This window comes from Neomonachus schauinslandi, chromosome 9, assembly GCF_002201575.2.
Source record: "Neomonachus schauinslandi chromosome 9, ASM220157v2, whole genome shotgun sequence".
NCBI classification, from domain to species: Eukaryota; Metazoa; Chordata; class Mammalia; order Carnivora; family Phocidae; genus Neomonachus; species Neomonachus schauinslandi.
The window spans coordinates 83,730,690-83,744,722 of NC_058411.1; the positions used below are offsets into that span (position 1 = coordinate 83,730,690).

The 14,033-nt window shown below is 39.0% G+C and overlaps 1 protein-coding gene across 1 annotated transcript in view; it reads right to left on the bottom strand.

Annotated features, from left to right (window-relative positions):
* Positions 1 to 14,033, bottom strand: part of UBR1 (ubiquitin protein ligase E3 component n-recognin 1) — a 150,696-nt gene that overhangs the window by 21,046 nt on the left and 115,617 nt on the right. The window contains exons 39-43 of the mRNA XM_021695652.2: positions 12,764 to 12,914; positions 5,869 to 5,956; positions 4,316 to 4,449; positions 1,866 to 1,974; positions 666 to 722 (exon numbers count right to left, since the gene is read on the bottom strand). Of these exons, the coding sequence (XP_021551327.2) occupies positions 666 to 722; positions 1,866 to 1,974; positions 4,316 to 4,449; positions 5,869 to 5,956; positions 12,764 to 12,914 (539 nt within the window). The remainder of the gene's footprint in view (positions 1 to 665; positions 723 to 1,865; positions 1,975 to 4,315; positions 4,450 to 5,868; positions 5,957 to 12,763; positions 12,915 to 14,033) is intronic.

Consider the following 14,033-nt stretch of genomic DNA (forward strand, 5'->3'; position numbering starts at 1 on the left):
GGAGGGCTGAAGAACAGTTTTGTTGGGTCATCTCTAAGTATACAGATCAGAAGGGAAGGGGAAGAGGGAATAGTTCTATTTATATCTTACGCTATTCTCAAAAGGAAAAAAGTGGTGTATAGGAATACTGTTACTACTTTCTGATTTTAATAAACCGGCAGCTCCAAGATGCCATCTCCTCCTGTGCCTTTTAATAAGCATGTACGAGGGGCGCCTGGGTGGCTCAGTCGTTAAGTGTCTGCCTTCGGCTCAGGTCATGATCCCAGGGTCCTGGGATCGAGTCCCACATCGGGCTCCCTGCTCCATGGGGAGCCTGCTTCTCCCTCTCCCACTCCCCCTGCTTGTGTTCCCTCTCTCGCTGTGTCTCTCTCTGTCAAATAAATGAATAAAATCTTAAAAAAAAAAAAATAAGCATGTACAAGCTTAAGGAAGAGGAGCTGGTGGGGTCAAACAATTTAAGAGGGAAAGGATAGCCACTCCAAGAAAAAAATCAACTGTAGGAAGAATCCAATTTCTGGCAAAGACCTAACAGAAACGTAGGAAACAATGTACTGAGTGAGAATGAAGAAGACAGACTGGAAAGCATGTTCCACAAACCAACTACTTTTGGAAACACAACCTGTAGATGGTTGAGGGGGAGGGGAGGATTGAGAAGTAAAACCAACCTGACTACGGTGCTTTTCTGCTTCAAACAGTTTAGTAACGCAGGATCTGCACACCACCTATATGGGGGAGCCAAGAGAAAAGCAAACAGGTCATCACAACTTCAGCGCAATGTTCATCAATGAGCCACCCACTCCAAATCTTTCTGTCCCTTCTTTCCATGTTCCCTCAGCTAGACTTTTTTTTTTTTTAAAGATTTTTAAAATTTATTTATTTGAGAGAGAGAGAATGAGAGACAGAGAGCATGAGAGACAGGAGGGTCAGAGGGAGAAGCAGACTCCCTGCTGAGCAGGGAGCCCGATGCGGGACTTGATCCCGGGACTCCAGGATCATGACCTGAGCCGAAGGCAGTCACTTAATCAACTGAGCCACCCAGGCGCCCGCCCTCAGCTAGACTTCTATCTCACATCTTACCCCTTTGCTTTTCTTCCCTTCGTTTTTGTGTCTGCCTATTTATTTTCCCCCTTTCTTTTATTCATCTTTTTTATTTTTATTTATTTTAAGATTTTATTTATTTATTTGAGGAGACAGAGATAGCGAGAGAGAGCACAGGCAGGGAGAAGAGGGAGAAGCAGACTCCCTGACTGAGCAGGGAGCCCAATGCGGGGCTCGATCCCAGGACCCTGGGATCATGACCTGAGCCGAAGGCAGATGCTTAACTGACTGAGCCACTCAGGCACCCCTATTCATCTCTTTTTTAAAGGGTTAATCAATCAAAGTCTTGCTAGAAAAACAGAAACCATTCTGAAGATGGAATTTAATACCAGGAATTGGTAATAAAGGTGGCAGAAGGGCTGCAAATCCAATCCAAGGGCTGACAGAAGGAGAGAAAAAAGCAAGGCGACCCAAAGATTAGCCAATAACAGGAAGCCACCACCTCTCCCAGGCTGGAGGAACAAAAGGAAATTGTGGTGTTATTAGAGCCCAGGGGCTGGGGTCAATGGTGGATACTGGCAAGAAATGGCAGCTGCAGGGAAGAGTAGTACAAGGAATGGTAATCACGGTGGGACAAGTACAAAGTCCAGCTGCCCATGGCTGCTGGACTTATGTCTAATTCGTTGAGTGTGTGAATTAGGAATCTCCTATATTTTTGTTACCCACTTTAATCAAGTCTAATCAATCTAAAAGCTTAGCAAATAATTTTAATTTAAAATTTCCAAACTGTATAATGACCCAACAATGATATTTTGCCCTCACAGTACCTCTGGAGGAGGGGTCTTACAGTATCCCAATATTCCTGAAAAAGCAGGAACAAATTTGTGGGTAAAGATAGATAGCTACAGAGTGCACTGTACTCTCCTTCTGCAGGATCTGCAAGAGAATAAAAATACATTTAATAAGCACATTATTCTTATCTGGTCAACCTGTGAATAGAATTTCTTCATTGTTTATGTTCATTTCTTTTTTTTTTTTTTTTAAGATTTTATTTATTTGAGAGAGAGAGAATGAGTGAGAGAGAGCGCACACATGAGAGAGGGGAGGGTCAGAGGGAGAAGCAGACTCCCTGCTCAGCAGGGAGCCCGATGCGGGACTCGATCCTGGGACTCCAGGATCATGACCTGAGCCGAAGGCAGTCGCTTAACCAACTGAGCCACCCAGGCGTCTCTGTTTATGTTCATTTCTATACTCTATAAAACTGGGTGACAAATAAGACACAGTGATTCTTTCAAAACACAAATCTGATTCATTCTCCTGATGAGGTTTCTCCAATGTCACACCACCAAAAGGGAAAAAACACAAAGTCCTTATCAAAACACATAAAGGCCCTAAAATCTGCCCCTGGCTGCCTCTTGAACCTCATCTCCTACCACCCTCGTCCTCTCATTATGTTTCAGCTACACTCATCTCTTTACTATTCTTTGATGATGTCAAACAAAGCCTTTGCATTTAGTGTTCCTTCTGCTTAGGAATACTCTTCCTTTAACTCTCTGTCTAGTTCAACCCATCTTTATTTCAACATCTCTTTGCTCAAAGTGTCCTCAAAGAGAAGTCTTCTATGACTATCTACTAAAAGTATTACTCCAGCCCAGCACTCTCTATCCCCACGACCTGCTTTATTTTTCTTGGTAGCACTTATCACCACTTGACGTTGTATTACATACATTTATCTGTTTGTATACATTTAGTCTCCTCCCAGTAAAAGACTTAATCTTACTCACTGTTGTATTACAGCACCGACTAGATAAATTAATACATGATTTTCTAAAAATGCAAACAACACATCTGTACAGACAACTACTTGGAAAGTAGCCCCCCATTTATAGGCATACTGTGGAGATAATTGCGGGTTCAGTTCCAGACTGCCACAATAAAGCTAGTATCGGAGTGAAGCAAGTCAAGTGAATTTCTGGTTTCCCAGGGCATATTAAAGTTATGTTTCTACTAGATTGTAGTCTTTTTTTTTTTTTTAAGATTTTTATTTATTTATTTAACAGAGAGAGACACAGCGAGAGAGGGAACACAAGCAGGGGGAGTGGGAGAGGGAGAAGCAGGCTTCCTGCGGAGCAGGACGATGTGGGACTCGATCCCAGGACCCTGGGATCATGACCTGAGCCGAAGGCAGATGCTTAATGACTGAGCCACCCAGGTGCCCCTAGATTGTAGTCTATTTAGTGTGCAAGAGCATTAGGTCTAAAACAACAATGTACAGACCTTAATTAAAAATACTGCTAAAAAAAAAGCTAACCATCATCTGAGCTTTCAGCCAGTCATAATCAATCACCACAGATCACCCTAATAAATATAATAATGAAAAAATTGAAATATTGCAAGAATAATCAAAATGTGGCACAGACATGAAGTGAGCAAATGCTGTTGGAAAAATGGTGCTGACAGACTTGCTTGCCACAGGCTTGCCACAAACTTCCAATCTGTAAAAAACACAGTATCTGCAAAGCACAATAAAGTGATGCACAATAAAACAAGGTATGCCTGTATATAGAATCAGAACAAACCTAGATCAAATAAGCCCTACTGAACTAAGTTCAAGATAAAGAAGGTGATAGCCAGTAAAGCTGACCCGTTCAGCTTAATCTCAAAGGACAAAAGCAAGACTCTCTGAACAATTTTGGTGACGCTTCCAAATCATACAAACGTTCAGATTTTTACCCATACAAAGCCACAAGGAAGCCTTGTCTACTTTGATCTAGATTTAAGGCAAGTAAAGAAGAAAAGAAATGATTGTTACTCAGATATACGTGTCCTGGGTTTGTTCCAACAGGCCTCTCCTAGCAGCATCTTAGTTCTTTTGTAATAATCATATGTTCAAAATTCAAATAACAAGAGTATACAATAAAGTTTTCCTCCTACTTAGCCAAAACATTCTCTTCCCTAAAGGTAACCAATGTTTCTAATTTTCTGCATATCCTTTCAGTTATATTGTGTGTGCAGACATCTTATAAGCTTAAGTACATAAACTATACATAGATAGGAGCCATGAGTAGGTTTTGCATATTTATGAGGCTAATCTCATTTTTGGTCTCACCTTTAACCTACACCAGGCAGAGGCACACATGTCGGGAGTGAACGCTGATGAAAAAGATAGGGAATAGAGAAGTGGTTCTTGCCTGTCCCCACCTTATATTTTTGAGGCTGAAGATAAAGAAAAAAAAATCCCTTATTTGCTACTTTGAGATTTCATTTTCCTACTTACTGGTAAGCAGTTCTTCAGGTGGAGTTACTCCAAGTAAATAGTGGAAAAACAGTGCAGCACAGCGAAGGTAAGGGGTGATGCCATTCTTCAATGAGACCCACAAATACCAGCCAGGAACACCACATCCAATGCAGCTGGGGGGAAATAATTCCAGAATAGAACAGAATACTGATCAGACTAAAACTCTAGACACATCCCCCTTTAAAAACACTGCTAAATATTTAAATATTTTTTATCCATTTAATACAAAATATTTAACTGGCAGTAGCTTCTGTCTTTAAATCTTCTAAGTTTCCTAAAGAAAACCACAGACCTTGCATCTTTTACCATGTAGATTTTTAAGGCAAATAACTATTATCTTCATTTTCCTAACCCTTACGATGAAATGTGAATCAGATATATTTATCAATAACTAACCAAAGGAGTTACGTTAGCTAAAAAAAAAATTAATACTTTCTTGATTTCTGTATTCAAATTGGTGATTCACAGGGCAATGAAACTATTCTATATGATACTTATAATGCTACCACACAAAAAGTGAACCCTAATGTAAACTATAGACTTTAGTTAATAACAATGTATTGATACTTGTTTGTCATCTTTAACAAATCTACTAAGGCAAGATGTTAATCACAGGAGAAACCTGTGAGGGGAGGGAGTAAATGGGAATGCTTTGTACTTTCTGTTCAATTTTTCTGTAACCCTAAAACAGCTCTAAAAAATAAAGTCTAGTAACACACACACACACACACACACACACACACACACACACTCTTTTTCTCTCTCTCTTCTGCAACCCCCCCCAACCTTCAGTGCCTAAACGAAAAACCAAAATGAAACAGAAAACCCAACTAAATAAAAAATGGTGAAGAAGGTGAAAACAAAGATGAGAGAGTGTGGTAGCAAGTGGAGCTCAGCAGGGCACTCCTATTATATTTTTGGTTTTAGCTTCTGCACTGCCAAGGTATTTCACATGTTAGAGAACAGTCTTAAAAAACCTCTATTTAGGGCGCCTGGGTGGCTCAGTTGGTTAAGCGACTGCCTTCGGCTCGGGTCATGGTCCCAGGGTCCTGGGATCGAGTCCCGCATCGGGCTCCCTGCTCTGCGGGGAGCCTGCTTCACCCTCTCCCACTCCCCCTGCTTGTGTTCCCTCTCTCGCTGTGTCTCTCTCTGTCAAATAAATAAATAAAATCTTTAAAAAAAAAAAAAAAACACCTCTATTTAGTAAAGTGCATCAACTGTATAGATTGCTTTAAAAGGATGACCTATTTTCTATTTTCTACATTTATTTAAATTCTAAATGCTGACATTTGTTAAAATTCTATCATTTTTTGCCAATGTTCTCAGAACAATTTACAAGAGTAAAGATGTATCCAAACTTGTTTCAGTCTCAGAAACAAACAAATGGGTACCTGTTATTTCAAAAGCCCTCAACTAATTTTTAAAAACTGGAATTAAAATGATTCAAAAGTTATTCTGCCAAACAACTGAACTAAAAGGTAGAATTATTAAAACAACATTCAAATAGGTTGGACTAATGGGCTGCTACTCACCCATTTGTATATTGAGAAACTTCTGCCAAGAAAGAAGATGCAGAACGAGCCTCTTCACTCTCTTCTTGAACCTGAGCAAGGGGAAGATCTGAAAAAGAAATTCTGAAAGATAAATCTATGAATTTGCTATTCAATTTATAATTACACCTCAATTTCATGGTTCCAGGATAATAAACAATGTCAACTCAACTGAGGTTCTTTTCCTTGTTCTCAATCTAAATAGCTGATTTTATTTTATTTTTTATGAATGGATAAATAGCTGATTTTAAATATTAGAACTGTTAGGTAAACTTTATCAGTATATTAGGTGAAGAAACAAATAGGGCAGAATCACATGGATATTTAATAAATATTTATCTCAGAGGTGCCTGAGTGGCACAGTTGGTCAAGTGTCCGACTCTTGGTTTTGGCTCAGGTTGTGATCTTAAGGGTCATAAGGTCGAGCCCTGGGTCGAGTGCTGCATCAGGCTCCATGCTCAGCAGGGAGTCTGCTTGAGATTCTCTCTCTCCCTCTCTCAAATAAATAAATCTTTAAAAAATAAATAAATATTTATCTCACTGTAATATGACCAGGTAAAGAAATTAGTGGTCATCTGCTCTGGGTTCCTAGGAGTCTTAGCTAACAGGTAGAAATTCAGACTCTAGAAAGGGAAGTAGGTTGCTGTCCTGCCTTCATGCTCAAGCAATGAAACACATTAAAAAGAACCTTGCGGGGCGCCTGGGTGGCTCAGTCGTTAAGCGTCTGCCTTCGGCTCAGGTCATGATCCCAAGGTCCTGGGATCGAGTCCCACATCGGGCTCCCTGCTCCACGGGAAGCCTGCTTCTCCCTCTCCTACTCCCCCTGCTTGTGTTTCCTCTCTCGCTGTTGTCTCTCTCTGTCAAATAAATAAAATCTTTAAATAAATAAATAAATAAATAAAAATTAAAAAACCTTGTAAGGTAATTTTCCTCCATTAATCTATCCTTAAGGAAACCATCCTAAACCCTTCCAGCAATTGCTAACTCACCCAACAGAGTAGTTAAAACTCTGGGTAAGCCACTTAAGTTCTGTGAACTTCAGTTTTATTATATTAAAATGGGGATAAAAATGCCAACCTTGTAGTTCAATGTGACAGATGGTTACATCCCATTTGAACAGCACTCTCTTGCTTCAAAAATGCTTTTTAAAAATATACATTAATTCATCTGAAAGACAACAATTAAAATTACCCTGTTCTTACTTTGGTTGGATATTGCTAGTTTTTCTCCTTTCCAATTAGGGTCTCTTTAGGAAATACATACTTTTTAAATTTATTTTTTATTTTTTTTTAAAGGATATAAATGGCTAGTTTATTTTTTTAAAAACATTTTATTTATTTATTTGACAGAGAGAGAGACAAGCAGTAAAACAGCAGAGGAAGAGGGAGAAGCAGGCTCCCCACTGAGCAGAGAGCCTGAAGCGGGGCTAGTTCCCAGGACCTGGGCTCATGACCTGAGCCAAAGGCAGACGTTTAACGGACTGAGCCACTCAGGCGCCCCTTTTTTAAAAATATTAAAATATATTATCATATTGATATTTCAAATTTAAATATAAGAGTTCAATATTTGTACATGATTGAGGTAAATTTTATATGCAATGAAATACACAAATATTAAAAGTACCATTTGATGAGTTTTGATAAATGCAAACACCCATGTAACAAGATTTTTTTAAATTAATAAACTTTATTTTTTTTAATAAACTTTATTTTTTAAAGCAGTTTTAGGTTCATTACAGAGCTCAGTGGAAATTACAGAGTTCCCATACACTTGCTGTCCCCACAAATCCATCATCATCTGTGACTATGGACACCTAGCACCAGAGTGGTACATTTGTTACAATCAATGAACCTATACTGATACATTATTATCATCCAAAGTCCACAGTTACCATTAGGGTTCATTCCTGGTGCTGTACATTCTATTGGTTTTCACAGATACATAGTAACATGTATCCACTATTATAGTATCATACAGAGTAGTTTCACTGCCCTAAAAATCCTCTGTGCTCTGCCTATTCACCCATCTCTCTCCCCTAACTTCTGGCAATCACGGATATTTTTACTGTCTTCAAAGCTTTGCCTTTTCCAGAATGTCATATACAGGTGACCCTTGAACAACACTGGGGGCTAAAGGTGCCGACCCCTGGCACAGTAAAAAATCTACCTATTATCTTTTGATGCTCTAAAAACCTTACCAACAGCCTACTGTTGACTGGAAGCCTTAGTGATAACATATCTAGTCAATTAAAACATATTTTATATATGTATTTTATATATATATGCTACATGTTGTATATTTTGTATGTTATTTTTTATTTTATTTTTTTAAAGATTTTATTTATTTGCCAGAGAGAGAGAGAGCACAAGCAGATGAGCAGCAGGCAGAGGGAGATGGAGAAGCAGACTCCCCACTGAGCAGGGAGTCTGATGCAGGGCTCGATCCCAGGACACTGGGATCATGACCTGAGCTGAAGGCAGATGCTTAACCGACTGAGCCACCTAGGAGCCCTTTTTTGTATGTTGTATACTGTATTCTTACAATAAAATAAGCTAGAGAAAAGAAAATTTATTAAGAAAATCATAAAATACATTTATAGTACTATACTGCATTTATTGAAAAAAAAAAAACCCATATAAGTAGACCCTCTCAGTTCAGACCTGTGTCATTCAAGGGTCAATTGTAGTTGGAATCATATAGTATGCAGCCTTTTCAGATCGGCTTCTTTCATGAAGTAATACACATTTAAGCTTCCTCCATGCCTCTTCATTGTTTGAATGCTTGTTTCTTTTTGTGCTGAAGAATATTCCATTGTCTGGATGTACCACAGTTTATTTATTCATTCACCGACTGAAGAACATGTGGTTGCTTCGAAATTTTGGAAATTATGAATAAAGCTGCTATAAACATCTGTGTGTAGGCTTCTGTATGGACATAGGTTTTCAGTTCATTTGGGTAGATACCACAGAGCATGACTGCTGCATCATACAGTAGGAGTATGTTTAGCTTTGTAAGAAAGTGCCAAACTGTATCTCAAAATGGCATGGAATTCCTTCCTTTCAGCAATGAAAATGAGAATTCATGTTATTCTACATCCTCACCAGTACTCAGTGTTGTCAGTGTTTTGGATTTTAACTTTTTTTTTTTTTTTTAAAGATTTATTTATTTGACAGAGAGAGAGACAGCGAGAGCAGGAACACAAGCAGGGGGAGTGGGAGAGGGAGAAGCAGGCTTCCCGCGGAGCAGGGAGCCCGATCCCAGGACCCTGGGATCACGACCTGAGCCGAAGGCAGACGCTTAACGACTGAGCCACCCAGGCACCCTGGATTTTAACTATTCTAATAGGTGCATAGTGATATCTTGTTTTAATTTGCAATTCCCTAATGACTTATGATATTGAACATCTTTTCATAAGCTTACTTGCCATCTGCAGATCTTCTTTGGTGAGGTGTCTTTTACTTATTTTTAATCAGGTTATTTTCTTATTGTTGAATTGTTAACTGTATATTTTATAGAACAGTTAATCACATGTGTCTTTTGCAAATATTTTCTCTTAGTTTGTGGCTTATCTTTTTATTCTCAACATTGTCTTTTGCAGAGCAGAAGTTTTTAATTGTAATGAAGTCCAGTTTATCAATTACTTCTTTAATACTGTACCTTTGGCTTTGTATCTAAAAAGTCACTGCACACCTCAAGGTCATCTAGGTTTTCTCCTACACTAACTTCTAATAGTTTTATATAGTTTTGTGTTTTACATTCAGGCCTATCAACCATTTTTTTTTTTTTTTTAAGATTTATTTGTGAGAGAGAGAATGAGAGACAGAGAGCATGAGAGGGAGGAGGGTCAGAGGGAGAAGCAGACTCCCTGCTGAGCAGGGAGCCCGATGTGGGACTCGATCCCGGGACTCCAGGATCATGACCTGAGCCTAAGGCAGTGGCTTAACCAACTGAGCCACCCAGGCGCCCCAACCATTTTTTTTTTTAATGAACCATTTTTAGTTAACTTTTTTTTAAAGATTTTTATTTATTTATCAGACAGAGATAGAGAGCAAGCGCACAAGCAGGGGAAGCGGCAGGCAGAGGGAGAAGCAGGTTCCCTGCTAAGCAAGGAGCCTGATGCAGGACTCAATCCCAGGACCCTGGGATCGTGACCTGAGCCGAAGGCAGACGCTTAACCGACTGCGCCACCCAGGCATCCCCATTTTTAGTTAACTTTTACAAAGGTTGTAAGATCTGTGTCTCTGTCTTATGTGTGGGTGTCCAGCTGTTACAGCAACGTTTGTTGAAAATCAGGCTATCTTGGCTCCATTTGTCTTTGCTCCTAATCAAAGTTACACAATACAGTTAACTGTATTGACGTGTATAGATTTTTTGGGCTCTCTATTCTGGTTGATTAATCTTTTGATCTGTTTTTTCACTGCCTTGATTCCAGTAGCTTTATAGTAAGTCTTGAAGTCAGGTAATGTCAGTCCTCTGACTTTGTTCTTCTGCTTCAGTACTGAGTTGGCTATTCTGGATCTTTCTCCTTTTCATATAAACTTTAGAATCAATTTGTTGATATCCACATAATAACTTGCTAGAATTCTGGCTGGGAAATTATTGGGTTTTACTTAACTTTTCTGAATTTATTCTTTTTTTAAAGGTTTTTCATTTTAATTCCAATATAGTTAACATAGTGTTAGATTAGTTCCAGGTGTACAATACAATGAGTCAGCCATTCTATACATCATTATTCAGTGCTCCTTATATGTATACTTTTAATCCCCTTCACCTATTTCACCCATTCCCCCCACTCACCTCCCCTCTGATATGCTTTAATTATTTTTTTAAAAGATTTTATTTATTTGAGAGAGAGAGAGCACTAACAGGGGGAGGGGCAGAGGGAGAAGCAGACTCCCTGCTGAACAGGGAGCCTGATGCGGGGCTCAATCCCAGGACCCTGGGATCATGACCTGAGCTGAAGGCAGATGCTTAACCGACTGAGCCACCAGGTACCCCTTTATTTTATTTTATTTTTTAAGTTTTATTTATTTAAGTAACCTCTACACCCAATGTGGGGCTGGAACTCATGACCAAGAGTTGCATGCTCTTACAATTGAGCCAGCCAGGTGTCCTTGATATGCTTTATTTTAAATGAGTACCCTCAGTTAATTATTTTTCAATAAGAATATCTATTACTTGAAGCATACTTCAGAATGCACAGTTCTGAATTTATTCTTATGTCTCCTCCTTCCTACATTGAAAATCTTGGGTCCCAGTGACATTAACACAAACACTTACTTGGTTTATCCTGAAAATTACCTAAATTAATTTCAAAATAACAATACTAGTACCTAATACCATTTGTACCACTAATATGACTTCAGTTTAATGATTTTTTTTTTGCTAGTTCTTTTATGGTCAGAATAGATCCTATTAGGGAAATACAGTTGAAATACCGTGTTTTAGGGACGCCTGGGTGGCTCAGTGGGTTAAGCGTCTGCCTTTGGCTCAGGTCATGATCCTGGGGTCCTGGGATTGAGCCCCATGTAGTGCTCCCTGCTCAGTGGGGAGCCTGCTTGTCCCTCTCCCTCTGCCCCTTCCTGCGCTTGTGTGCTCTCTCTCTCAAATAAATAAATAAAATATATATATATTTTTAAGATTTTATTTATTTATTTGACAGAGAGACACAGCAAGAGAGGGAACACAAGCAGGAGGAGAGGGAGAAGCAGGCTTCCTATGGAGCAGGGAGCCCAATGTGGGGCTTGATCCCAGGCCTCTGGGATCATGACCTGAGCTGAAGGCAGATGCTTAACGACTGAGCCACCCAGGCACCCCTAAATAAATAAAATCTTAAAACAAAAATGAAAACAAAAACCTATGTTAAAAAGACATTCACAGAGTCTTCGCTCAAATCTCTGACTCTCTACCTTACCTAGAGGCAACTCTTCAGTTTTTGGCTTATACTTCTATTGTTTCATTTATAAAAAATGTAAGTAAATATGAATATATGTAAGCATATATATGCATACATATACCTAGAATACCTTATACAAAGATATTATACTACAACTACTGTTCTGTACCCCACTTTTTTCACTTAAGTATCTCCTAGGGATTACTTCTTCTTTAGGTCTTGCTCATTCCTTTTTACAGCTGCAGAACATTCCATTATATGCATATACCAAAGGATATTCAACCAATCTCTGGGGTTTTTGTTATTCCAAATAATACCACAATGTGCATATATCCTTTCATATTTTTGCCAGTATAGCTTTGGGATAGATTCTTAGAAGTGGGGTTGGTAAGTCAAAGAATAAATGCATATTTAGTTTTGCTAGGCATTGTTCTAAAGTCACTTTAATTATCTGTTTTCTAAATTACCTGAATTTTCAGGAGCCCTTCTTGATCACTGATACCTAGGAAGCAGACCTTGCTTTCAACTAAGAGCAGAGTCTAAGAGAATAACTACATCATAATTCCATGATGTTATCATTCTAGCTGGAGGAATCAAGAATGGTTTCAAAAACAGGCTTATCAAAAGACTGAAAGTATTGAGGTAGGGGCAAATATTGGAGACACTAATCCCCAACACTGAAATTAGGAAATCTGAAAAAGGGTACAGCAGGTCCAAATGGTTTCCCTGTATATTTGGAGAGCAGCCACAAGTTAGAGAATCAAGTGGTTTAGCTAATTATCCCTTTCACAGCTCTTCTGACTTTTTATTTAAATAGCATCTATAAAGAAACATCTATAAAGGTCATTCAACAAGAGATATAACATACAACTTAGAAATATATATATATATGCATATATATATGATTAATCACAATAATTAATTTTGCCAATAAACCATGGGTAAATATTATTTACAGTTAACAAGTGATGGGAGCTTTACCTGTGTCTGTGGTAAGAAGGATCTGAAGCATGTGTGCCATAGTGATCAAATGGAAGAGATAAAGGTGGTTATAGGAAGAACTAATTGACGAAGGCTGCAAATCAACAGTGTCATCCCAATACAAGGATGGAAATGCTAACACAGCACCGACCTGTGAGAGAAAATGGACATCAACATGGGTGACAACAAAGATCAGCATGTGCTAATCTTATAACTAAATGTATCAGATATTGCAGTGTGTTTGTGTGTGCTTTTTATAACCACCATATTTTTCCTAATTATTCAACAGAATATCTTAGAATATAGTGTACTGTAAATGGAGAACAAAAGTCATCACCAAACAGGTTATCCCTTTGCTGAAACTTCTTGTTCTAGGTAGTGGTCTCAATCCTGTCTGTGGCTCAGAAGATTCAACAATACAATAACTTGGGGAGCTCTTAAAATAACACTGATTCACAGGCCAGTCCAATCAAATCAGAATCTCAGGGTATAGGGAGCAGTTACTGGCATTCTTTTCAAAGTTTCCCCAAAGATTCCAAAAGACAGGAGTGACAACCACTGGGCAGAATCCTGGGCAATGAGGGATGGAGAATACTGGCTAACCCGTATCCACAAACTCCATGCTCCTAACCTCATCAATGATCTCTCTAGAGAACTCATTTTGAAGGAATGAAGTCACTGCAGGGAGGAAAAACCTCTGCAAGAAACTCACAGAACAAGGGCGCTTGGATGGCTCAGATGGTTAAGTGTCTGCCTTTGGCTCAGGTCATGATCCCAGGGTCCTCCCGCTGAGCTGGGAGCCCGCTTCTCCCTCTCCCTCTGCCTCGCCTGCTTGTGCTCCATTTGTCTCTCTCTCAAATGAATAAATAAAAAATCTTAAAAAAAAAAAAAAAGAAACTCACAAAACAGTTGCCACCCATCCATAGGTGTTTGGGGGAAGCCTAGATGTGTCAATGGCCTGGTCCCCAACACCAAATAATCAATGATTTTAGGACAGCTCACACTGTCATTTACTGCTTATAATGTAAACAAGAAAAAGGTGGAGGAGGAAAGCATAATATTTATTTAGAAAAAGTCTGCTTGGAGGGGGAAGAGCAAGATGGTGGAGGAGTAGGAGACCTAAATTTCGTCTGGTCCCAGGAATTTAGCTAGATAGTTATCAAACCATTCAGAACACCTACAAACTCAACAGGAGATTGAAGAAAAGAATAGCAGCAATTCTATGAACAGAAAAGCGACCACTTTCTGGAAGGTAGGATGTGCGGAGAAG